This window comes from Balaenoptera physalus, assembly GCF_965194825.1.
Source record: "Balaenoptera physalus genome assembly, chromosome: 10".
Lineage (NCBI taxonomy): Eukaryota > Metazoa > Chordata > Mammalia > Artiodactyla > Balaenopteridae > Balaenoptera > Balaenoptera physalus.
In genome coordinates this window covers 58,566,047-58,589,656 of record NC_138889.1, presented here as the reverse complement: position 1 = coordinate 58,589,656, position 23,610 = coordinate 58,566,047, and the positions used below count along the sequence as shown (strand labels likewise).

At 57.8% G+C, this 23,610-nt stretch overlaps 1 protein-coding gene across 4 annotated transcripts in view; it reads left to right on the top strand.

The window, feature by feature from the left end:
- Positions 1-23,610, top strand: part of CAPN5 (calpain 5) — a 57,697-nt gene that overhangs the window by 8,151 nt on the left and 25,936 nt on the right. For all 4 annotated transcript variants that reach the window (XM_082410346.1, XM_082410345.1, XM_082410348.1 and 1 more), the window contains exons 2-3: positions 11,284-11,510; positions 18,789-18,920. In XM_082410346.1, coding sequence (XP_082266472.1) covers positions 11,346-11,510; positions 18,789-18,920 — 297 coding nt within the window. In that variant the 5' untranslated portion in view covers positions 11,284-11,345. The remainder of the gene's footprint in view (positions 1-11,283; positions 11,511-18,788; positions 18,921-23,610) is intronic.

The window sequence follows — 23,610 nt, the reverse complement described above, 5'->3', positions numbered from 1 at the left end:
ACACAAATTTAGTGGCTTAAAATAACACAAATTTATTCTCTTACTGTTTTGGAGGTCAGAAGTCTGAAAAGAGTCTTAAGAGCTAAAATTAAGGTGTCAGGCTGGCTGCTTCTGGAGGCTCCAGGGGAGCCTCTGTTCCTTGTGGCTGTCGGCATTCCTCATGACCTCATCACCCCATTCTCTCTACTTCCGTAACCTCATTGCCTTTTCCTCTTTTGGAGTCAAATCTCCCTCTGTACCCCTCTTAAGGATACCTGTGACTACATCTAGGGCCCACCTGGATAATCCAGGATAATCTTTCCATCTCAAGATCCTTAATCACATCTGCAAAGTCTTTTTTGCCGTATAAGGTAACATTCTCAGGTTCCAGGGATTGGGATGTTGACATCTTTGGGGGCAGTTATTCAGCCTACCACAGGAGCCAACTGCAGTGTCATTGCAGGCGCCATTCTCAGAGGTCCCCCTCCTGGGTGCCCACAGCTGCTGGCTTCCCCCAGGGGGTCACCCTCAGTGTCTGCTTCTGCCTCAGCCTAGGAGCTTTTGCCGGCAGAGCCTGGGCTGCTGCACCTCTGGCCCCGAGCCCAGCCTGAGGCCACGGTAGGCAGAGCTCAGGCATGTTTGGAAGAGGGGAGCGTGCTGGCGTGTCCCCACGAGTTGACCCAGAGACCAGACCGCATCCTGGGGTCCTTAACATAACAGTAGGTTAAGCCTTCCAGAGTGGAGTGCATCTCAGACATTCATTCAATAACCCCAGTGCTGTGCAGGGTCACTTGATCCCCACCATCACCCTGTGAAGGCCAGGCCGGGAGCCCCATTTTGCAGATGAGTATACCAAGGACAATTGGGGCTAAGTCCTGCCTAGAGCAGAGATGTGTGAGGGGAGCCAGGGGTGAGGGCAGGTTGGGCCAGCAGAGCAGGAGACCTGCATTTCATAGATGAGAACTCTGAGGCACAAAGAGGTAACTGTTCTTGTCCCGTCCTGGCCTCATTCTCCCCCTCTGAGGATGCGGATGTGGACAGGACATTCTGAGGCTCTGATTCCTCCTCTGGGCATGGGGAGGGGGGGCACTGGCGTTCAGGGCTGCCTTGGGCAGGAATGTGACATGGGGCAGAGCAGTGCCTGGAGCCCGGAAGTGCTGCCAACACGCTGCTCGCCCAGAGACGTGGTTGTCATCCTGGGAGGTCGTGAGCCTCCTGGTGCCTCCAAGGAAGGACCCCCAGCCAAACTCCCAGACAGCGCCTGGCTGTGTGCTGTGGACCCTGCCCCAGTGTGGGTCTCCATTGGATCTCCATGGCCAAGGCCATGCTTTGCAGGGCCATTTCTACAGCCTGGTCTCCCTGCCTGCGTCCTGGCCTCCTTTCCATCCAGACTTCTTGTGAATCCTCCAGGAGCCCAGCTCACACCCTGGCACGCTGCCGAGTCCTTAGCCTGGCTTTCAGGGTCCCCATAACCTGGCTGTGGCAGTGTTGCCATGCTAGCCCTTTCTTTCTTCCTCTCCCGTGCACCCTGTCCTCCCGCCTTGCCTAAATGGTTTCATCCTCCCAGAAGGTTCCGTCTTCCTCTGAACCTTCCACTTCTGTCTCTTAAAAATCACAGCCCACCCTATGAGCTCCTGCTTAGATGCCGCCTCCTCCTCGAGCCTTTCCTGCCCCGTCTGAATGTATCACTGCCCTCTTAGAGCAGATCTCTCTGGCTGGTACTGGGGTTGCTGTCTCTCCTTCACCAGGCTGACCTCCCGGGCTGAGCCCGGTCCGACTTTTCGCTGCCCCCTTGGCCAGGCACAGAGCAGGTGTGGGAAGGTTGAATGGGGGCATGCAGCTGAGTGGGACTCCTGGAGCTGATGAGTGGGTCACTGCCTTTGCTTGAGGGAGGGAGTGGTGGGCCAGGCAGAGCAGAGCTCTGACATGAGACAGGCTCCTGACTGTCCTGAATGCATTTCTTCCCTCTCTGTGCCCCCTGGGCCTCATCTGTGCAATGAGAACAGTACAGCTCATTTCTGAGGGTGTGCAGGAATTTGACCTAGGAATTGAGCCTCAGTTTCCCAGTCTGAGAAATGGGCACCATCCCACCTGGTTTCCAACCTTGATTCTTGGAGGCAGGTGGTGCTAGAGGCACAGACTACCTATGCAGGAAGCAGGAAAAGAGGCTGTCCTGGTGACAAACATAGCTGATTGGAAAAGAGCAAGAAGTGTCCCCCTCTCCACCATTCAGTGGTGAGAGCCTGCAGGCCAGAGAGGGCAGGGTCTTGCCTGAGGTCACACAGCACAGTGGAGCTGAGGCAGCTTCAGTGACCTGATCAAGTCTCATTTTTGTAGGTTGTTTCCCCTGTGGGGAGTGAGCAGCACCTGTGAGCTGCAGCTGCAGGTGTCAACCCCGCCCCAGTAGGATAGGGAAGAGCCGCTGCTGCTGGGTGCTCAGCTGCACCTGCCCCTCCCTCTGCACTTTCTCACCAGATGTGCTGCTGGGCTGGGTTTCCCAGGCCCAGTGACTTTCAGTGCCCAAGCCAGCTGCTCACGCTGCCTGATGCTGAGCCTTGGCCAGCCTGCTGCCTACGAAGGTTCCCAGCTTCTTCCCGTCCCTGCTGATGCCCGGCAGATCCAGCTGGATCTCACCTGCTTACTGAGGCTTCCCGGCCCCCTCCTCACAACACCCAAGTCCCAGTGGGAACCGCTGAGGGGCAGAGGCCTCGGGACTCAGCCAGGGCCACACAGCGAGCCAGCCCCAAGGCTAGCTTCTCCCTCATATACACTGCCGGGGGACATCAGCGCCCCAGGACCGCTGTCCTCCAGGACCAGCGAGAGACCCTGAGCCCCAAACATGCCTGGCCCTGCCCTCCAGACCCACTTGTCTCTTAGCACAGAGCGCTTGGTCGGGTTTACGTATTAGAAAGATCACTGCAGCTGGGTGGAGACTGGATTGGACACAGACAGAAACCATAAGGGGAGGGCAGTGGAGAAGAAAGACAGGATTTCCCAGTCCCGGTGACGCCTGCTCGGCCTTGGCCAGAGTGACTCACTGGGCCTGGCCCCGTGGTTCCGCTGCCGGAGCCCCGGTGGCCCCAGCGCAGCTCACCCTCCTCACCCCTTCTCCCCCCACACCCTGCCATCTGTTCCTCAGCACACAGTGCATGGGGGAGATGGGGCCCTGGGAGGCCCCAACACAACCACAGTCAGACAGAGAGAGATGTGTTGAGCATGTTATTGAAACGGTGGCTCGTGGGGCAAGAGAGGAGTGGGAGTGGCTCTACAATAAAAGAGAATGAACTCATAGATAAAGCCCAAACTCTGAGGCTCCAGGCCCCCTCCCTGGCCTCTGGCCTTCCCTGCCCTGGCTCTGGCTGAGGCTCTCCCTGGCCCGCGTTACTACTTCAGCACCTGACCCTCGGTCTCACCCCTCCACCCCTCCCTGGCTGCCCCCTGCCCTCAGTGAGAGCCCACTTCCCGAAGCCGGCATCCCAGTCTTGCAAAGCCGGTCCTGCCAGCTTTCCCCACTCAAAGCTCTGCACCCTGGCCTTCCGGCTGTTACCTGATGCTCTCTGCCTTCCCTCCACCTGGAGTGCATCCTGCCTGCGCGCTCCCCCTGCAGATTCCCGCCTAGCCTTCCATCCCTGCCCTGTCCAGTTCCATCTTGAAGAGACACCACCATTCTTTCTGCCCCTATTGCCCCACCTGCAACATGCATCGCTTCTGGGACCACTGACCACAGTGTGTCTGGCTTAGTTCTTGGTCTGTGCCTGTCACCCTGTGCCTCTCCGCCCTGGGACTGCCGTGAGGATCTGACCCCCTCCTGCCAGCTCAGGACCAGCCCAGAGGGGTGCGAGAGAAGATGAGCACGTCAGAATTGACCGTTCCCTGAATTATAAGCTGCAGCTGTTCAGCCCTTCCCTGGTCATGTGGCATAGGGGAGGGGGGCTCTGTTGCTTGGAGTGGGATGTGGTGGGAAGTTGAGGGAGTGGGGCCGGGGTCGGGGGGCTTTGTCTGTCGGGCATCCTTGGCTCCTTCGGCCGGCCCTGGATGACACCCACTGCCGGGCCATGCTGCGCCATGGGCACCCGCTGTGGGGTGTGAGAACTGGGGCACAGAGGAGGGACCCGCAGCAGGCCTCCTGCACTCTCCTTTCACTCCCACAACTGGCTGGTCCCCAAGTAGAGTTGGGTCTGCCTCCCACCCAGCTCTGCGTTCACACGTGGGCACACAGGCTCTCTGGCCTGCCTTCTGGTTTTTCTGCCCTGGTCGTGTCCTTTTCCAGTGCATTCTCCATGTGGCAGCCAGGTGGATCTCAAGTCCCTCCCCTGCTCAGCACCCTTCCCGCTCTCCATCACCTCAGGATGAAGCCCGATCCCTGCGCCTGGCCTTCCGGGACCTCTGGCTGGGATCCTGGGCAGCCTTGCCTGTGGTCTCCTCCCGCACCCGCACTGCCACTCTGCCTCAGCTCAGTTCCTTTCCCTGAGGGCCCTGCCTGCCCTCAGGGCTGAGAACATCTCCTGAGGATGGGGCCTGGCTGGTTGGTAACCCCTCCTCAGAGAGGAAGCTTTGGAGGTGTGTGCCCAGTGGGGTGTGGGGCTGCCACCCCAACCTTGTGGGATCCTCTCTTGGACTTGAGCACCTCAAGGGTCAAAGCCACAGGTGTCCTGAGAGACAGAGGAGGTGGCTCGCAGGAGGTCACAGCCTGTGCATGAAAAAGGCCAAGTCCGGACTAGTGCTGTGACCCAGCCCGGGCTTCTTCCCTGCTCCACACCCGCTGGGTCTTCCCACCCTGGGTGCCAGGCAGGACCCTACGGGTATGTAATGTCCCCAAAACTGGTGGGATCAGAGTCACTAGATTCAGCTAGCCCTTCTTCCCAGGGCCCCTGCACAGGCTTTTTCTGTTTAAGATTTTATTAAAGCACAACTGACCTACAGAACAATGCGTAAGTCATAGATACATAGCTCTGTGACCCTATCCATGCGGCCACCACTCAGATCAAGGAGCAGTGTTACTGGAACCCCAGAAGCCCCCCTCCTACCCCTTCCAGTCACTACCCCCAAAGGCAGCCACCATCCTGCCTTCAACTCACCATAGATGGCTTATATCTGCTTTTCAGTTTTACATCAGTGGAATCGAAGTATTGCTTCTCTTGTTTACTGTTGTGCTCAAGAGAGCCATCCATGAGTTGCGTGCAGCAATAATTTGTCCATTTTCATTACTGTATAATATTCCATTAAACACCATATTCATTCTTTCTTCTGGTGATGGACATTTTGGGTTGTTTCTAATTTTTATAACAAATACTACTACACTAAACATTCTTGTACTTGTTTTTTGGTGAACATGTGCACGTGTTTCTGTTCAGTATATACTTAGGAGTAGAATTACTGAATGAGTAATGAGTATGCATTTGTTCAGCTTTAATTGATGTGGTCAGATGGTTTTGCAAAGTGGTTGTATCAGTTGACACTCCCACCACCAACGTGAAAGAGCTGGACTTGGGAGAGAGAGTGTGTGTGTGTGTGGTGTTTTTCCCTGCAGCCATTGCAGTCAGGGCGTAGTGGTTTCTCATTGTGCTTTTAATTTGCATTTCCTTGATGATTAGTGAAGTCCAGCACTTTCCTTCCATCTATTGGCCATTTGGATATGCTCTTTTTCTAATATTTTCTTCGGAAAGCTTTACTGTTTTACCTTTCGGTTAGATTTGCAGTCTACGTGGAATTGCTTTTGAGCGTGGTGTGCGGTCAGGGTCAAGATGAAGCTTTTCCCACACGGATAGCTAGTCAGCTGAGCACCATGCATTGAAAAGACTATCCTTTCCCTAACGCGCTGTGGTGTCGCCTTTTGTCCAAATCAGGTGTCCTTGTCTTGGAGGGCTTTCTGGTCTGTTCCGTTAGTCTGGTTGTCTGCCCTATGCCAGCCCCACACTGTGTCAGTTACTAGAGCTTTGGGAAAGGTCTTGTCACCTGTGAGTGTGGGTCCTCCAGCTGCTCTTTTTCAAATGGCCTTGGCTGTTCTTGGCCCTCTGAGTGCTGGCTCTGCTATCCCACCTCTTAGAGGAAGCCCCAAGGCTCAGAGAGGTAAGGTGACTTTCCCCTGCCACACAGTTCTGGAACGCAGTCTTGGCTCCTTCCTGGGCAGCACCCTGCCCTCCAGGCGTGATGAAATGCTGCAGTTCCCGCCTGCACCACCGGGAACTTAACAGATTTCTTGAAATCACCTTCCTTTTTCCTTGATATTTTTTAAAGGAAACTGTGCATTTACTCTAAATAGAAAGTCAGTATTACTCTCTAAGTACAAGGTAACTGGAAGAATCTTAAAACTAAATTAAAACAACAGAAAAATCCATTCAGTTGCAGGCAGGTGCCGTTGCTCTGAGCCTGGGGCTGGCTCTTCCTTTGTTAAGTAGGTGGGCAAGGGCCGTGAAGGTTTCAAGACTTGCTGGACCGAACTGAGTTCTCCTTGAGAGAGAAGTGGATGGGGAATAACTTTCTTATTGACTTACTTACTGCCACGTAAAGCAACTTAGAGCGACCCCTAAAATGATCACAGTACTAACCTGGGGCCTGCTTTGGGAAGCCTTGGAGTGATGGGGAGGCTGGAGGCTTGAGGTCCAGCTAATGGGCCGCAGGTTTTGTACATGTTCCTTTTATGTTCTCATCTAAAAAATGGGACTGAAACTGTCTCCTGTTTCCCCCTGGCTGCGGTGGCTGAACTGTCCAGGAAGGCTCAGTGGTATCTGCCCCCGCTGTAGCTGGCTCCGTGTGGCCTGCTGCAGGATGAGCCCTTACTCTGCCCATGCACCCCTGGCCTTTCCCTGCCACCTCCAGCAGGTCCAGGGACAGCAGATCAGGGCACACCCTCCCAGAAGGAGGTACACACTGTTTCCAAGGTGAGGATAGATAGAGCTCCTATGGGGCAGGCTCCGGGGCAGATGCCACCTTAGAGGCTGGAACCAGGAAGGGCTGATAGCAGTTCCGAGGGGTTAGTAAATTACCCAAGGACACACAGCGCTAAGTCGCGCAGCTGGGATTCAAACTCAGGTCTGACTGACCTGCTGGAAGACTGGGTTCCCTGAGCTCCCTGGTGGGTGCTCCCATGCCCTTGTTCTGACCCGGCTCAGTGCCCCCATGCTCAGTCTATGGAATCCCACTGTGCCAGGCTGGGTCTGAATCAACTTGTGCTTTCCTGCCTCTGAGCCTTTGCTTGAGCTAGTCTCTCTGCCTGGAGTGGCCTTTCTCTCCTAAAGCACAGCTGACTTCTGGGTCCAGGCCTTTGCGAAGGCGTCTTTGTGTCCCTCCCTCTTGCTGGAATGATGCATATTCCATGCTGCCTTGTGTCTGTTGGCTGCACTAGACCATGAAGTTCCTTGGGGACAGGAACCCTGAATTGTTGGAACCCTCCTGGCAGGGGAGGCACATTGTAGATGTGACCCAGACATCCGTGCTGACATCCCCCAGGGACACAGTGCATTAAAGTATGCAAAGTGCTGTTCCACGCGGCCGTGTCTCATTTGATCCTCCCAGAGGCCCTGGCACATTATCTCTTCCTTCCACACAAGGACCATGCAGACCAGAGAGGTGACATGGCCTGTCCAGGTCTCACAGCTTAGGGGGACATTGCGAAACTAAAGCCAAGTCACCGTCAAGAGCTAGAGAAGGGCTGGGCCACAGCAGAGAGCTCCAGGGCTTTTGCCTCATCTTCCACGGACAACATCAGGAGCTGGAGGGGAGGAGGGGTGAGAGAGAGGGAGAGAGAGAGAGAGAGGCCTGATCTAGTGGGAAGGGGCGAGCCCTGGCCTTCAGGAGACCTGAGAGCTGGTGCAGCTCTGACATGGAAAGCTGATCCCCCTTGGGAGTCCTGGCCACTCTTTGAACCTGTTTTTCCCATCAGTGAAGGAATTCCTCATGCATCATCTGTGTTGGCTCATTCAACCCAAATTCACTGAATCCACCCCTGCTCCCCAATGTTCGACACTAGGGATACAGAGAGGAGCTGGACATGGGCTCTGTCCTGGAGGGGTGTAGGCTGGGGAGACAGACAAGTCACATGCAGGTGGGGTACAATGTAACGGGTGCTGTCACAGGAGTTCCAGGACTGTGGAGGTAGGGGGAGGAACAATGTCACACAGGTGGGAGGTACTTGGGCTGAGTCTTGAAAGGTGACCAGAATTCTCCAGGTGTGCATGTGTGGATGGAACAGTGTGGGCAGAGGCCCTGAGTGGACTGCAAGGAGCTCGTAGCACTGGAACCTAGGCCCAGCGTGGAGAATGGGGGGGGGTAGGGAGATTGGCAGGGGCAGAGGGAAGAGGGCAGGCTGGGGGGCAGCTGGGAGGCTCAGGCTGTCCTGTTAGTGCCTGGCTCAAACTTCAGTGTCCTGAAGACAGGACGTGCCCCAGCCCCAAGCTCAGACCCAGGGAGAAGAGGCCAGGGTTTAGAAGCTGGCTTTCCTGATTGCTGGTTTATCTGTAGCTGTCAGTGGTTATGCCTGGAACTACAGGGAGAGAGCAAAGCTCAGAGGCTGGTGACTCTGACCCCTTGGGCGTGTTGACTCAGTGGATGGCGTGGGAGGTGAGCTTGGGGCAGATCGAGGCTGCAGGAGGACAGTCGGTATGAGGTGCAGCCTGTGCAAAGGCCAGGGCCAGAGAGCCTGGCGTAAGTAGGCCAGGGTCAGCCTGGCGGGCAGGGGTGAGGCTGGAGAGATGGCTGAACTGGGTCAGACCCTCAGCCAGCCAGGCCTGGTCCCTGTTCTGGACCTGGGCCGAGCCAAGCTTTCCCCTCTCTGTTCGCTCCTCCCTTCTGTCCTAGGAGCAAACCTTCCCAGCAGCGTTGGCCGCTGCGTGGCCTGGAGGGTGGCCAGAGCCCTCATTCTCCACCGGCCTGGCTCTGTGACCTTGGCCAGCTCGCTCCTCCTCCTTGGGTTCTGGGCTCTGAACGCTGGAATTGCTAGAGCTGATTTCTGGGCTCCTGCTTTCAGCTTCTTTGATCTAATTCTTGCAGCTTAAATTGCTTCCTGAACAGGCCTTTCAGGAAACTGTGGTGCTCATGGCGCTCCTGGTGGCTGTGTGCCAGAGCCCAGGGGCCTCTCCAGGCTCCCCCTTCTCTTTCCCTCAGGCCTCCGACGCTGGGAGGGTGGGTGGGAAGGGGCAGGGTTATTGGCTTTCCCGGGTAGAGGGATGGCCAGAGAGGTTCAGGGGGTTGGCCTGAGGTCACACAGCAGTGGGACAGGTGGGCCCTGTATGATGTATTGGCAGAAGATGAAGTGGCTGTGGGTCCAGAGCAGAGGACAAGCCAGCCCTCAGACCCTCAGCAGGCAGGGACCATCAGCCCTGCTCTCCCTTCTGTCCATCCGTGTTCCACCCTCGCCCCTCCATTCTCACCTCCTCCCTTTCCTGGTTCTCCCCTCCACTGAATCCCCTCATCTTTCCTTTCCTGTGGGGCTGGCTCAGCCAGGGTGTGTGTGGGTTGAGCCCTGCCCACGCTTTGGGGTCACCAGGCCAAGATGGAGGCTCCAAAGTCAGAGGATGTGTGTTCAAGTCCAGACTCTGCCATGGAACTTGGACAAGTTCCCTCCCCTCACTGAGCCTCAGTTCTCTTTTCTGAAAAATGGCAACAATGAAAGGCCTACCCAGCAAATCCTAAACGCCAACCTCTAGCCAGGTGGTTTGCACACGGCAGGTGCCAGAGACACGGAGGTTCTCTCTTGGGAATGAGAGGGTCTTTTCTACTTCTGTTCTTCCTCTTCCCTCTGGCCTGCTAAGCAGTCTCCGCAGCCTCTGGTTAATTTTACTGGCATCTTCCAGTTACTGAAGCAACATTGTTCCCATCGTGGAGATGAGAAAATAGGGAATCAGAGAGGTTGAGTGACTTGTTCAGGGCCACACAGCAGGTGAGTGGTACAGCTGGGACTGACACCCGTATCAGTTTGCTCACAAACTCATGTTTGCCCTAGAAGCTGGCCTACCTTGCCTCAGTTTCCCTCAGCTAGGCTGGGAAGTTGGGGCCTGTGTCTTGGGGGTGGGGGTCGCAGTGTTGCCCTGAGCAGGCCCAATGATAAGTAGGCCCGGGGGTGTGGAGCTCCCAGCTGGAGCCAGCAGCCCAGATGGAGTGTGAGATACAGGGCCATAGGTGGGGCTGTCAGTCAGGTGCCTGGCTGTCCCGGCTTCTGTCAGGGCACCTGGCTGCGGCTCCCTCCCCTCCCCTCCCCTCCCAGAGCCCTTTCCTGAGTCAGTCCAGTCTGGGTCTCTTGCATTTGGTCAGCACATGGCTACAAGGTTCAGGGTGCTGGACCGCGGGGGGCTGAAGGGAGGATGCTGATAGACACAGCACCTTCGTGTGCCGGGGCTGCGTGTGGATTCAAGTCCAGACTCTGCTGCGGAGTTTGGCCCTCACAGGAGATGGGCCAGTTGGAAGCCTAGAAGAGGGGTCCAGGCTGAACACAGGGATGTGGGGGTCATCAGCCAGGGGACCTCTGAGGGGGAAGGGAGGTCAGAGGGGGAGATGGGTCTGGACCAGCGCTAGATGCCCCGGAGGCCCGGGAAGAGGAGACTGACTGTCCGGGAGTGTGAGACGCTGCAAGGCCTGGGAGGCCGTGTGGGAGAGTCTGGCTTTGGAGATTGGAAGGTCACAGGGTGGGGCTGGGAGTCCCTGGGGGAGGTTAGGTCACCAGCATGAAGGAGAGCGCTCCCTACAGAACTGGAGGCATTTATTCCGGAAGTGCGGTGGAGAAGGCAGAGTGCTGGAAGGAGGAGGTGAGAATGGATGTGACTGAAGGCTGGAGGGGCCTCCAGGGCTAAGGGTTTTCCACACAGGACAGAGATGATCTTGCGGCTCTAGGCTAAGGCGTGAGGGTCCGGAAGAGGGAAACTTGGAGACAGTGCTGCCGCTTTCCTGTGGGTGTGACACCAGCCAGGGAGCTGCTGGGTCACCACTGGTCTGATTCTGTCCGGGAGCTCTAGGGAGACTGGTGGAACAAAGGAAGGGAGGTCGTGGGTGCTGCCAGGTGGCCCTGAGTGCCATCGTGGTTGTGCCCTGTTGGCCCGCGGGCCTGGCATCACCTCTAAGCATCAGAAATGAGGAAATTCAGGCTGTGGAGTTAGTCGGTTCCTCTCCCTGCTCTGTGCATACCGGCTGTGTGACCTTGGGCAGGTCTCTCCCCCTCTCTGAGCCTCAGTTCCTGGCCTGTACAATGGGGATGAGGACGCCCGCTTCCCAGGGCTGTGGGGAGGGAGCACTCGGGGACCACCTCACTCAGCGTATCCCTCGGGGCCTCCAGTCCTCAGGAAGTGATGCTCTTCTGATTTTCTGTCCTCCCAGGTGCCCCAGGAGCTGCCCTCTGCTGCCTTGTCGCGGCCTCCCCTCCCGGGTCAGCGGCCACCATGTTCTCCTGTGTGAAGCCCTACGGGGACCAGAACTACTCGGCCCTGAAACGGGCCTGTCTGCGCAGGAAGGTGCTCTTTGAGGACCCGACCTTCCCCGCCACCGACGACTCACTGTATTATACGGGCACCCCAGGGCCCGCCGTTAGGTGGAAGCGCCCCAAGGTCAGTGTCTGGTCCGAACTGGCGCTGAGGTGGGCAAGCCCAGACCCACCCAGTCTGCGGGGGACCGTGGGTGACTGGGAGGGGTCGCTCCGAGGCCCCAGGCAACCGAGCAAGTGGAGCCGCTGATGCTGGACCCGCCTGCAGTGGGATTTCACCTGGATGGGGAGCCAGGAGAACGGCCCCCAGGTCCGTGGCCACCACTGCCCAGCCAGGACCTCTCTGGGCCTCAGCTTCCTTATGAGGAAAGTGGGGCCCTCTGTTCTGCCACCCTCGTCCCAGGGTCGTTTTTCGGATACAAATGAGGTGATGCGGATGTGCCTTTTTTTTTAGTGCAGTGTAGAGTGACATTCAAGTGGAAGGAATTTACTTTGCTGATTATTGTCACAGTGATTTTGAAATAGTCATTTGCTGTACATGGAAGGTATTTCTTACGATGGTTAATCAGTAATAATAGTAATAGTAAAAAATAATAGTACCGCATAGAGTCGTTGTGAGCATTAACGGAGATGATGCATGAAGGTCTGGCACCAAGCCTGGCACCCACAAGCCAGCTGTCACCGTTATTGCTGGGTCTGTGAATTACGGAGCATCTGTCTGACGGCTCCCTCTGTCCCAGCCTTGGTCGCTGAGGCTGGAATGTGTTGAACAGAAGCTTCTGGCCTCATGGCATGATCTCATTCTCTTTAACCCGGATTCCTGAGTGTGAGAGCGGGTGCCCCGGGGGCCTGGGTGATGGAGAGGCTGCTGAAGGCCAGTGCCCCAGGCCCCCTCTCCAGTCTCCGCGGCTGTGCTGGTGACACTGAGAGTTGGTCACACCGGAGGGACTTCAGTACAGGAGACGGTGCTGGACCGAGGTGCCTGGGGCGGGGGAGACTCCCCCTCCAGTACTCAGAGGGGCATCTCAGAGTTGAGGGGTGAGAGCGTGGGGTGTGAGAAAGACACGAGCTTGAAACCTCAGCCTTATTTGGGACGTGGCAGGAGCGTGGGGTGTGTGGGGTGAAGTAAGGGGAGAGGAAGCCCGGGGGCCCTGGGGTCGGCAGGGCTGGGCCAGGGCAGCTGTGCTCTGAGGCAGCGGGAATCTTAGGCCAGGCTCTCAGCAGCGTGTGACGGGGGAAGATTTGCACTTTACAAAGTGCCTTCCAGCCCCCCTGGACATTTTGGGAAAGTGAAATTCAGTTTTCATGTTCCTTTCACAGGCCAGGCTCTCAAGTCCCTTCCAGTGCACAAAATCCGATGTTCTTGTACTGGGGTACTTGAGACGTAGGGAAACTGAGTCCAAGAGGGGCAAGCACGTGCCCCGATCGCCCAGCAGGGCACAGCAGAGTGGCCTGCACTGGTCCTGCAGGCCACTGGGCTGTCTCTTCTTCCCAGGGCTCCTGCCCGCCCTGACCCACCTCCCCGGTCCCAGATAGGGGGTCCTTGGTGCCCCCTGGGGACCTCAGCCCCATGAACTGAGCTGCCTTGGTTCTCCGAACTCCCAGCCGCCTCCCCGGCCTGGCCTTAGACTCCTGCCCCTTGGTGCACCCCCAACCCCCATGCCTTCCTCCCTCTCCTTTGTTTGGTGGGTGGAGAAGGAGGCCGGCCTCAATAGGCCTTTGTGAGCCCTTGGGTGCTTGAGCTGTCTGCCCTCCTCTCACTCCACCCCCTCGCTGCTCCCCTCCTGACCCTTTGCTGCCCTGTGGCCATCACTCAGACATTTTAGATCCTGTGGCTCTGGAAGGAGGCTGGCAAGGCATGGCTGGGGACGGTTGGGCTTGCTGCAGTGAGAGGAGGAAATGCCAGGCCCGCTGGGCTCAGCATCCCCCTGCTGTGTGACCCTGCTGGAGTCACCTGCCCTCTCTGGGCCCTTTGCCTGCCAGTTCAGGAGTCCTGCCACGGCACACTCTCCTTCGCTGCCTTTCTCACTGGGCTTGGTGCCTAGTCGTTCCTAGACACATAAAGAGGAGGAGCGGAGCTGCCCCTGCCTTGGATGTGGAGGCCAGTGACAGGCAGCTTGTGGTGGTTGGCGTTGAGAGGGAGACTACTGAGCGGGGCCCAGGGGCGGCGGTGGGGGCAGTTCTGGGTTGGGAGGCAGTCCAGGGCCAGGCACTGCTGAGTGGTGTGGGATGACGGGGTGAGACGGTTTGGACTGGGGTGTGTGTGATGGACGGCTCTTTGTCAGTGGGGCTGTAGGTGGTGGCAGGGTGGGATGGCGGGCAGGCCCTGCTCCACCGACAGGATGCGGGATGTGGGGTTGGTGGAGCAGGAAGTCAGGCTCACTTGCCTCAGGCTGGTGGGGTGGAGCCGGCCCAGTGGGGTGACCATTAACTCCCAGCTGCTCGGCCCTTGGCCAGTGAGGTGGAGCGTGGCCCGAGGCAGCTGTGTTTCTATGGAGCCCCATTTCCTGGGTCCTGTGACCTGACTGTTTACAAATAGAGCAAGAAACCAACTTTCTCGAAGGCCCAGGGGAAGCCCATCTTCACTCCCACCCCACCCCCAGCTCCTTCTCTTGACATTAGTTGTGGCCTCTCTGCTCTTGGGGCATCTCCTCAGCCAGCCTCCCTGCCTGCCAGCCTCCCTCTTCTTTCTCCCAAAATGGAATGAGGAGGCTGGCTTTTGAGCCAGATGGCCTTGGCCCTACCTTGCAGGAGGTGTGACCTTGAACAAGTCATTTCCCCTCCCCGGGGCCTCAGTTACCTCATCTGTGAATGGGGAGAATAGTTCTTGCTGCTCCTGGTTTCTGGAGGTTGAAGTGACTTGAGGTATCTGTGCTGTTTGACACACAGGGGGCAGATGACAAACTGTCTGCTCTCACCACCTGCTCCTGCCAGCCTTGTGTTGGGGACCCAGAGCCAGCCCTGCCCGGAAGTCCCATCTCTTGGACTCTCTGGTCCACTTCAGTCCCACCCAGGGCACCTGCCTCGGCCCACACCCTCCTCCTCCCAGATCCAGTGTTTCTTTGTTTTTTTCCATTCGGTAAACATCTGCTGGCCTCCCTTAGGCGCCTGGCCAGGGAGATAAGAGACTGGAGGAGAAGGCCTGTGACTCGGGGAATCCCAAGGGGATGGGTGGATGGGAGGCTTCCTCCTCTGTCAGGCCCAGGGCCTTAGTAACGCGCTTCTCATCCCTGCGTACCGCTCCACCCCACGTCCCCCCTTGCTGCATTCTGCCTTGCCCCATCTCTGGGGATGATAAGCCTGCAGGTCCTTTGGTGGAACCAAGAAGGGAACAAATAGGGATCCCACAAACAGACGTCAGTTTTGGAACCTCCCAGAATTCTCGCAAGGTGGCCTGGTGGTCCCCGGCCCCATGTCTGGGGCTCATGCTGACACCAGCACCTGGAGAAGGCCCCGTTCCTTGGCTGTGCTGAGCATTAGGCCCCTTTATGCCGCGAAGCAGGCAGTTTGCCTCAAGTCCAGCCACCTGGGCCTCTGCCCTGCCCAGGAATGATCCCCTCCCTGGCATATGCTCGGGTGGCCTTGAAGGATGGGAGGATGGGGCGGGGAGCATGGGCTGGGGAGGCAAGTCTGTTGCAGAGGGGATGGGGCACAAGGTGTAACCCCTGAGAACACTGCCCTGTTTTCGGTCCCAGGCAGAGGTCCTGCTTCCTTCCTGGGCCTCAGTTTCCCCGTTCTAATCGATTCCTGCTGTGATTTTAGCTTCCGGAAGGGAGGTGACTGGGGTGAAGGTGGATGGATGAGGAGAAGGGGGGAGAGCGGAGGGGCTGAAGGCGCCCTGGATCCGTTGACTAGCTGCCTTCCTGTTTCTGCACCGGGTCTGGAAACCTGAAGTTCTGGTTCAGGGAGGAGATGGTTATGGGCTGTGACCTATGTCCGGTGGAGCTGGTCTGGCAGGCTGGAAGGGGCCGAGAGGTGAGAGGTGACCACAGGAGCAGGAGGCTGTGCCCCACAGAGACGTACGTTGACCAGAGGAGTGGTCACCCCAGCCCTGGGGGTGGCCTGGCCCCGGGCTCCCAGCAGGTGCCTGGCCAGCCCTGTCCTGCAGGCCACTCTGCTGTCGCTTCCTCCCAGGGCTCCTGCCCGCAGCAGAACCTGCCAAGTCCTGTTCCTGACACCGGAGGTGGGCAGAGCCAGACCTGGGCCCTGCCCTGGAGCTTTCAGGCTGGTGGGGGAGACCCAAAGGTGAACTTCAGGGAGGGCAGCGTTGGGAGGGAGCACAGCTGGCTGGGGCCCCCGGGAAGGATGGCGTCAGAGGTGGCATCGGTCTTGAGGCTGTGGCTGGATCCCATCTTAGGGGGGAATTTGGAGTCTCCATTCCCCTCTGGAGCCTCCCTGCCCATCAGCCCTCTCCATGCCTGCTCTGCTGGCATCACCACCTCCAGGCAGCCTCCTCTGATCTCTCCCTGGGTTCCTGCTGTCACAGCTGTGCTCACATGGAGGGTTACACTCAGGCTTCTCCTCCTCAAGGGCTCTGCCTGTGGGCTGGGAATTTTCTGACTGGCTCTGCGCTCTGTGCTTAGCCAATGGCCCAGGAAAGGTGGAAGGACAAACACTGGTCTTGAGAAGCCGGGCCCTATGGTAACAAAGGTGAAGGTCTGTGCTGCCCCTGACCCCTTGGTCTCATTGCCATATAGCAAGTCCCCCAAGATGGGCTAAGGACAGGTGCAGGGGATGGAGAAGGGATGGTAGCTTTGTCACTCATAAGTCCTGGCCCAGCTGGAGGCTCTGGAGCTGTCTGAATTGGAATCTCAGTTCACCTCTTCCTCTGTGGCCCTGTGCAAATGACTTAACCTCTCTGTGCCTTGGTTTCCTCATCTATAAAATGGGGATGCTAACCGTACGTGTCTCACAGGGTTGTTCTGCACAGCTGGGCACACAGCAGGTGCCCAGTCATTGCAAGCAGTTTCTGATTGTTCCATTCAGGGTGTCCCAAGGTGGCCGCTGGACTCCAGGGCCAACCCCAGGTGCCGCCAACCTCAAGTCATTTCTCTACCTTGAGTTGGCAAACCCGCGCCTCTCCTGGCAGTGGGAACACACCCAGACCACCTCCTCCTCTCCGCTCCCTCCCAGGCTGGCAGATTTGCCCCAGGTCTCTGTCCTATCACAGGGAGTCAGGGCAGTGCCGAGCCTGGCTGAGCCCTGAGCTCAGTCTCTCCCAGGGGCCAGAGAAGTGTCTGGGGCAGGCTGGGGTGGCTGGACCTGCCCACAGGCTGCCCTGGCAGTGCCACTTAGTGGGGAGGAGAGCTCTATTCTGGGGCTAGGCTCTGTCTCATCCATCCACTTGCCTCATGACCCTAGGCGTCACTGCCCCATCCCGGACCTCGGCATCCTCCTCTGTGTAAGGGGTGGTCCTGTCTCTGTGCAGGGCCCACAAGGGGGAGGGGTGCCTCGGAAGTCACTTCCTCTGATGCCAGGCAGTAGCTGTCTCTTTTCCCATGGTGGGGATGTGGCTGGGGTCCTCCAGGTACGAAGCCCCCTTCCACCCTTGTCCTGCCTGCCCTTCCGGGCCCCAGGGAGGCAGATGCTAAGTCATGGCTCCCTCTGGCTCAGAGTTCTGAGCTGGGCCTGGGAGATAAGATAAGGAGGGCAGCTGGGTGGGAGGCAAAGCCACTGCTTCCTGAGAGCTCACTGGGTTACCAGCCTCACTGGGTTTCCATGACCTGGGGCAGTGTTACTCAGACCTGTGGCATCCCACAGTCTGTACTCTGGGGGAGCCCCTTGCAGCTTGGCCCTGGGTCATGCTGAAATCCCATCTGGAGTGCTCGTGCCCTCAGGGGAGTTACAGCCCTCAATCTGGCCCTCCCAAACTCTGGTTTTCCCAGGCAGAGGTAGTAGCAGGAGTCCTGAACACCTTAGTGAGACCTGATGGCCCTTTGCCCCGTTTTCCCCTTCCAAGTGCTCTGCCTGCATGTTCTGTGGAGTCCTTACACAGCCCTGCAAGCATAATAATCTACTTCCTTTGCACAGGGGAGGAAATGGAGGCTCAGAGAGGTTGAGCCACTGGCCCAAAGTTGCACAGCTGGTAAATGGGGAGCAGGAATTTTTTTTTTAATTAATTAATTTATTTTTGGATGCGTTGGGTCTTTGTTGCTACGCATGGGCTTTCTTTCGTTGAGGTGAGCGGGCCTATTGCGGTGGCCTCTCTTGTTGCGGAGCACGGACTCCAGGCGGGCGGGCTTCAGTACTTGTGGCTCGCGGGCTCTAGAGTGCAGGCTCAGTAGTTGCGGCACACGGGCCCAGTTGCTCCGTGGCACGTGAGATCCTCCCGGACCAGGGCCTTGAACCCATGTTCCCTGCATTGGCAGGCGGATTCCCAACCACTGCACCACCAGGGAAGCCAGGGAGCAGGAATTTGAACTCTGTCTTCCTAACTCTGCTGCCCTCTGCTGGCTGCCTCCGGTAGGACCTCAGTAGCTCTGTTGTGATTGAACTGGTTCAGGAGCACCAGCTGAAGTGGAGGCAGGCCCGTGCTGTGTGGCTGGGGTATGTTGTTCAACCTCTCTGGGCCTCAGTTTCTTCATCTGTGAAATGAGCACAATGCCCACCTCTCAGGACCATGGTGAGGATAGATCACAGTGCCAGCAGGAAGGAAAGCATGTCTCAGTGTTTACCTCCCCCACCCCGTGTTGTCACCCCCCTTGGAGAGCAGTCACTCGCTCTCAGCTCTGTAGAGTGAAGATGCTGATGGGTGAGGAGGAGGGGACTGAGGAGGGGACTGGGGAGGGGACTCGGGGAGCTCTGGGGGTGTCTGCTCAGCTCTGCTCGGCATTTGCTTGCTGTGTGTCCTTGAAAATCACTGCCTCTCTCTGAACCTTCATTCCTCATCCATAAAATGGAATAAAAATGCCACACTGCTCGGGTTGGGTGAGGATCAGATGAGACAACCCGAGGATGTGCCCACATGGGTTCCGGGATGGTTGTCTCCTCGCTTCTCCCCAGTCCTTTGCACTCGTCATGTGCAAGTTTGATGTGTTTCTGCCCTGCACCTCACCCCACTTTGTGACTGTGGGCCCCTGAGAGCTGGCTGGGATGGGCCCCGCAGGGCTGCTGGTGCTGGAGGATGATGGACACTGAGCCCTTGCTGGTCAGGGAAGACCACAGAGGGCAGGAGGACGGTGGTGGCCCGGGTCCAGCCCGTCGAAGTCCTTCCACAGTATTTGCTCATCATCCAAACTTTGGCAGAAGAGCAAAGTTCTTCAGGCAGGGGAGGGGAGAAGGGCTTTCTGGGCAGCCCTGGGGGAAGCTGGATTTGGAGAAACTGACCCAGGGCCCCAGTTGGCAAGGGGAGGCGGGCGAATCTCCACGCAGACAGTGAGGTCTCCTCTCGGCTTCTCCGCAGGACATCTGTGAGGACCCCCGCCTCTTTGTGGATGGCATCAGCTCCCACGACCTGCACCAGGGCCAGGTGGGCAACTGCTGGTTTGTGGCGGCCTGCTCGTCCCTCGCTTCCCGCGAGTCACTGTGGCAAAAGGTAAGGCCTGGGTCAGGCAGGGGTGCTGGGGAGACTTAACTCAGCCTGGCGCCCTCCCCATCAGATGGGGGAGGTGCAGCCTGAGCGAGCAGGTGAGACGTTATGACAGCCTGTGTGGGGATGGGGCGGGGTGATGCCAGGGCTCTCCAGTACTGACAGAGCATCAGAATCGCCTTCCCTGCCCCTGCCAGCTCAGGGACACGTGCTGGGAATCTGCGTAGCTCCCAGTTCTGATGCGTCCGCTCTTGACTGTTGGGGGCCCACTGTGCAGAATATGCACCTATGAAATGTGGAGGCTGCCTAAACCATGCGCAGTGTGGAGACACCACTAACTGAGGCTCAGGAGACCCCTGCCAGTATCTGCTGTGCGACTTGGCCAGCCCTTGTCCTTCTCTGGGCCTCACTCTTCTCACTCTGAACAGCTGGAGTGATCCAGACAATCCTGTTTCATGATTCATGGTTCCAAGCAGCTGATACTCTGGACCAGAACCACAGGGTTTTAGGTTGGAAAGAATGGGCTCCGGTCCTGACACTTCGCCCTCTTGTGGCAGCATTCGGCGGTGCAGCCCTTAAGTCCAACACTCAGAGCTCCCTCCTTGGGGAAGCAGGGAGGCTGGAGTTGTGGTTTCTAAAGAGTAACTGATGGGGACTGCATCCTGGGTTCTCACGCCAGCAAATACAAGTCATTGCCTCTTTCTCATCCCTGCCCTTTCTGCTCTTTCTGCAGGGACTAGCGGCAGGGCTTAAGAGCACCGGGCATCCGAGTCTCATAGGCTCAGGTGCGAGTCCCAGCCTCGCCGTTTCATAGCTTTGTAATTAGCCTCAGGTTACTCATCCAGAAAGTCGGGATATCAGAGTAGCTCCCTCTCGGGGAGCTGTGAGGATGGAACAAGGTACTGTGCTTAAAGGGCCTTGTGCAGTGCAGCGCTGCAGTGACCAGTGTTGTGATCGTTAAGATTCATGGAACATAATGGGTGTTCCTGGGCAAGCAGGGCTCAAGGGGCAGATGAGTTTGCTCTCGTCCTCTGAGGCATCCCTCAGCCATCAGAGGGAGCTGTGCCCTTCGCCGAGGCTGGGACTGTGGTAGGTGTCCTGTCGTCATGTCTTCTGAACAGGGGTGTGACCTCTCGAAGCCACCCCCAAGTGGGCATCCCTGCGGCCTGGCCCCAGTGGTCCTGGGGGATACGGGAGGCTCTGTGCTGTAGGGCCCTCGGCAGAGGCCACTGCTGAGATCCGTAGACGTGGGTGGTCATGGGGCGTCCAAGCTGGGAGGGCCTTGGAGAGCCTCATGGCCCACAGAGGCTCGGGGTCTGGCGCTGTTCTTTGGGTGTACAGCTGTCCTCACCCTCCTGCCTCCAGGCTCCAACCCCCTTCTCTGAGCCCAGAGCAAGGTGCCCCGGTCACGGCTCCGTCTGGGGCTGGAGGTGGCACATGGGAACCCTGTGGGGCTGGCCCTATACCTCCTACCCTGCCCTGTAATTGCCTGTTTATCTGTGATCGCCCCTCTCGAGCTCACAGACAAAGCTGGTCTATATTTTCCTGCTGAGCCCAGCAGGAGCCCGGCACAGAGAGGGCTCAAGAAAGTTTTGAGAACAGAGTTCCTCCCCAGCGACTGGCCAGCAGCCCCAGGCCTCCTGGGGCCTGCAGTGGGGCCGGGGCCTGGCCCTCTGTGTCCCCTCCTGGGGAACGGGCTGGCTAGTCATTTGTAGAGATGAGCCTCAGCTTACTGTGTGCCCTGCCCTGGGCCCGACCCCTGGGACAGCTCTCCACCTAGCAAGTGGAAGAAGGGGCCCCGGACCCGCAGCCAAGAGGCTTGTCGTTGATGCTGTGTGACCATGGGCAGGCCTGTGTTCGTCTCTGGGCCCAAGGTTCCCCCTGCAGGGTGTTAGGGCACCCAGCCTGGCTTGTCTGGAGGCTTCAGGGGCAGATCTCCAGGAGCTTAGGTATCTGGGAGGTTGGGCGAGGCAGGCTGCTCTGGGCTAATTGCACTCTGCCTTCTGGTGCTGCTGTAGTGACAGACCCTGGGTCCCGGCGGGAGGCACGAGGCCCCGGGGAGCTCATTACTGTGCCTTACCTCCCCTCCTGTCCCTGCTGACTGGGCCCTGTTTGTTGTCACCCCTCACTTGCTGGGCCTGTTGCCCTGCAGGGCCTCCCCTGCCCCACCCTGTTTTCTCCATGGAACGGGGAGCGCTCAGCCTGAGCTGCACCCCTGCTCCCTCCACCCACCTCACACTCTGGGGATGCTGAGCCTTAGATGCAGGCATGTCACACCCCCGACACACACGCCCCCTTCTCCAGGAAGCCACCCCTTTACCTCTAGTACTTGACACGGCCTGGGGCCGACAGGCACGGGGTTTGAAGCCAGCCGGTCCTGGGTTTAATTCTGGCTGGGTTTCTCGCTAGTCGTGTGACCTTGGTCAGGTCACGTTTCTTCTCTTGGCCTCTGTGTAAACCTGACTTTTCCAGTCCCCATGGTGGTGGGAGGATTAAAGGAGCCCACGGGGTAGGGGTGCGGGGCAAGCCCATGGCATTTAGCAGCAATCTAAATCCCTCTCCGCCCCTCCTCTGGCCTCCCACCTATTCCTCTCTTCTGCCGGACACTTCTAGGACGCAGGCCTCCCCGTCCTATGGGATTCCTGATGGGGGCATCATGGTCTCCCCAACTTGACTGTGCACTCCCTGAGGGCAGGGCAGTGGACTTTAGGTGACCAGGTTTTGTGGACCAGAAGTCAGGATGTAATAGTGGGGTGGAACATTTGCTGTTAGCCTGGTCTGGCCCAAGCCAGGTGAGTTCACCTCCCCTAGAGCCTGGCGTGGCCCCAGGCGCGAGGGCAGGCCTGAGCCCTGCTCTGAGTCACGGGGTACCCGGGCCCAGGAGGAGGCAGCCATGCCCCCGGTGGGGGGAGAGCAGAAACCCAGTGGGGTGCCCGAGTGTCTGAGAGTGAGTTTTGGGGGGTGGGCATCCTGGGCCAGGGCCTAGGGGAGGCACCTGGTGGCAGGGCCTGGCAATCTTTTAGTTCCACTTAAAAACGTTTCCCATCCCACTTCTGCCCGTGTTATATGAGCAATCCCCGCCCTTTAGCATATAGCAGTTCATTCGCCACACGATAATTGAGCACCAGCTATGCCCCAGCACCATTCTAGGTACTGGGGCCAGGTGATTTTAAAAAGTACCTGGAAACAGCCAGTGTTGAGGGTTTTCTACATTTCCTTCTAGTCTTTTTTCCATTTGGGGTTAAACAGGGGCTTGTTCATTTGTTATGATCACATTTTTTCAGTCATGGATGCAAGTCTGGACCTTTCTTTTCTCTTCTCTGTTCACGCCTACGTCCAGCCTTTGGTGGGGCCTCCCAAGGCATCTGGTGGCCGAGCAGAGGTTTGTGGGAAGCAGTGGGCCAGCCCCACCCGCAGCCTCCTGCCTGCCTTTCCTTCCTCTCTGGCCGTCCTTGGTCCCCAAGGCTCCCTCCCTCCTACCCTGCCTGTCTGTGAGGCCCCAGCCCTGGTAACAACTTCCACCTTCAGCCTCCTCCTGCCGGTAGGTAACCCCCTGCCCAGGCCGAGACCAGGCCCTCCCCCAGGGTCCTGCGGCCTCTGAATCCTCATTGGTAGAAGCTGGACACCTCCCACCATGTCCTGCAGGCCCGGAGAGGTGGCGGCATTCTCTCCCTTCAGGGATGCCTCCAGACCACACCCTCCCCATATAGACCCTTGCAGGCTCATGCCATTTTTCCCCCACTCCCCACCCCCGGCCCCCACCAGCTGCCCACCTTACTGCCATTCCCTGCCAACCAGCTACCCTGGCGCCCAGGCACCAAGGACTCAACACCTCCAATTTCCCAGCCTTTCCCACCCCAAGTACTGCCGCGTCCCAGGGGTTACTGTGCCTGTGTGGCTGACACCCTGCCCTTGTCACCCTGGCCCAGTGCTTGCTTCTGCTGTTCCATCACCCTCACCGTCCAGCCATCTCCCTCCTTCCTGTGCCCGACGCACAGTTGTCTCTAAACCACCTTTTGACTTCGGTCAGTGCCCGTGTACTCTCTCCCCACGTGCCCATCTTCCTCTTGTTCTTGTCCTTAGGCCCCATGATCCATCACATCAGCTCTTCTCTTGTCAGTGTCATTCGTTCATTCAGGATTTCTGAGGGCCTCCTGTGTGGCAGCCCTGTTCTAGGTGGTGACTAGAGTGATGAACCAGACAGCCACAGCCCCTGCCCTCTCGGTGGGGAGACATCACAGACAAAAACTAAGCAAATGTACAAATAAAAAGCAAAATTTAGTGCTGCGAAGGAAATAGCTCCTCCTTATGAAGGAGAGAGAAGCTCCCCGAACAGTCACTCCTCAGACACGTTGTTTCCCTCTCCTCTGCTGCTCCAGCTGCAAAGTAAAAGGTTCTGTGAGGGACGAGCAGTTTAACATTTGCTCTATGGTTTTCTCAAATACCATCGGCGAATTGCTGCCAGCAGCCCCCAGAACTGACCCAAGGGCTTGAGGTGTTGTCTTAACGGGATCGGGTGCGTGGTCCCCTTTGGTGACCCTCTTGCTGTTAGTGTAGCCCAAGACCCCACTGACTTACTTAGCTTCCATCTAGCAATTGACTGGGCTTGTGGTCCACTAGACCCTTCAGATTGTTTTCAGTTATTACACTTTGGCCTGTGCTTCTGTCCTCTTTTCTGTGTGTGGCAGTGTCATGG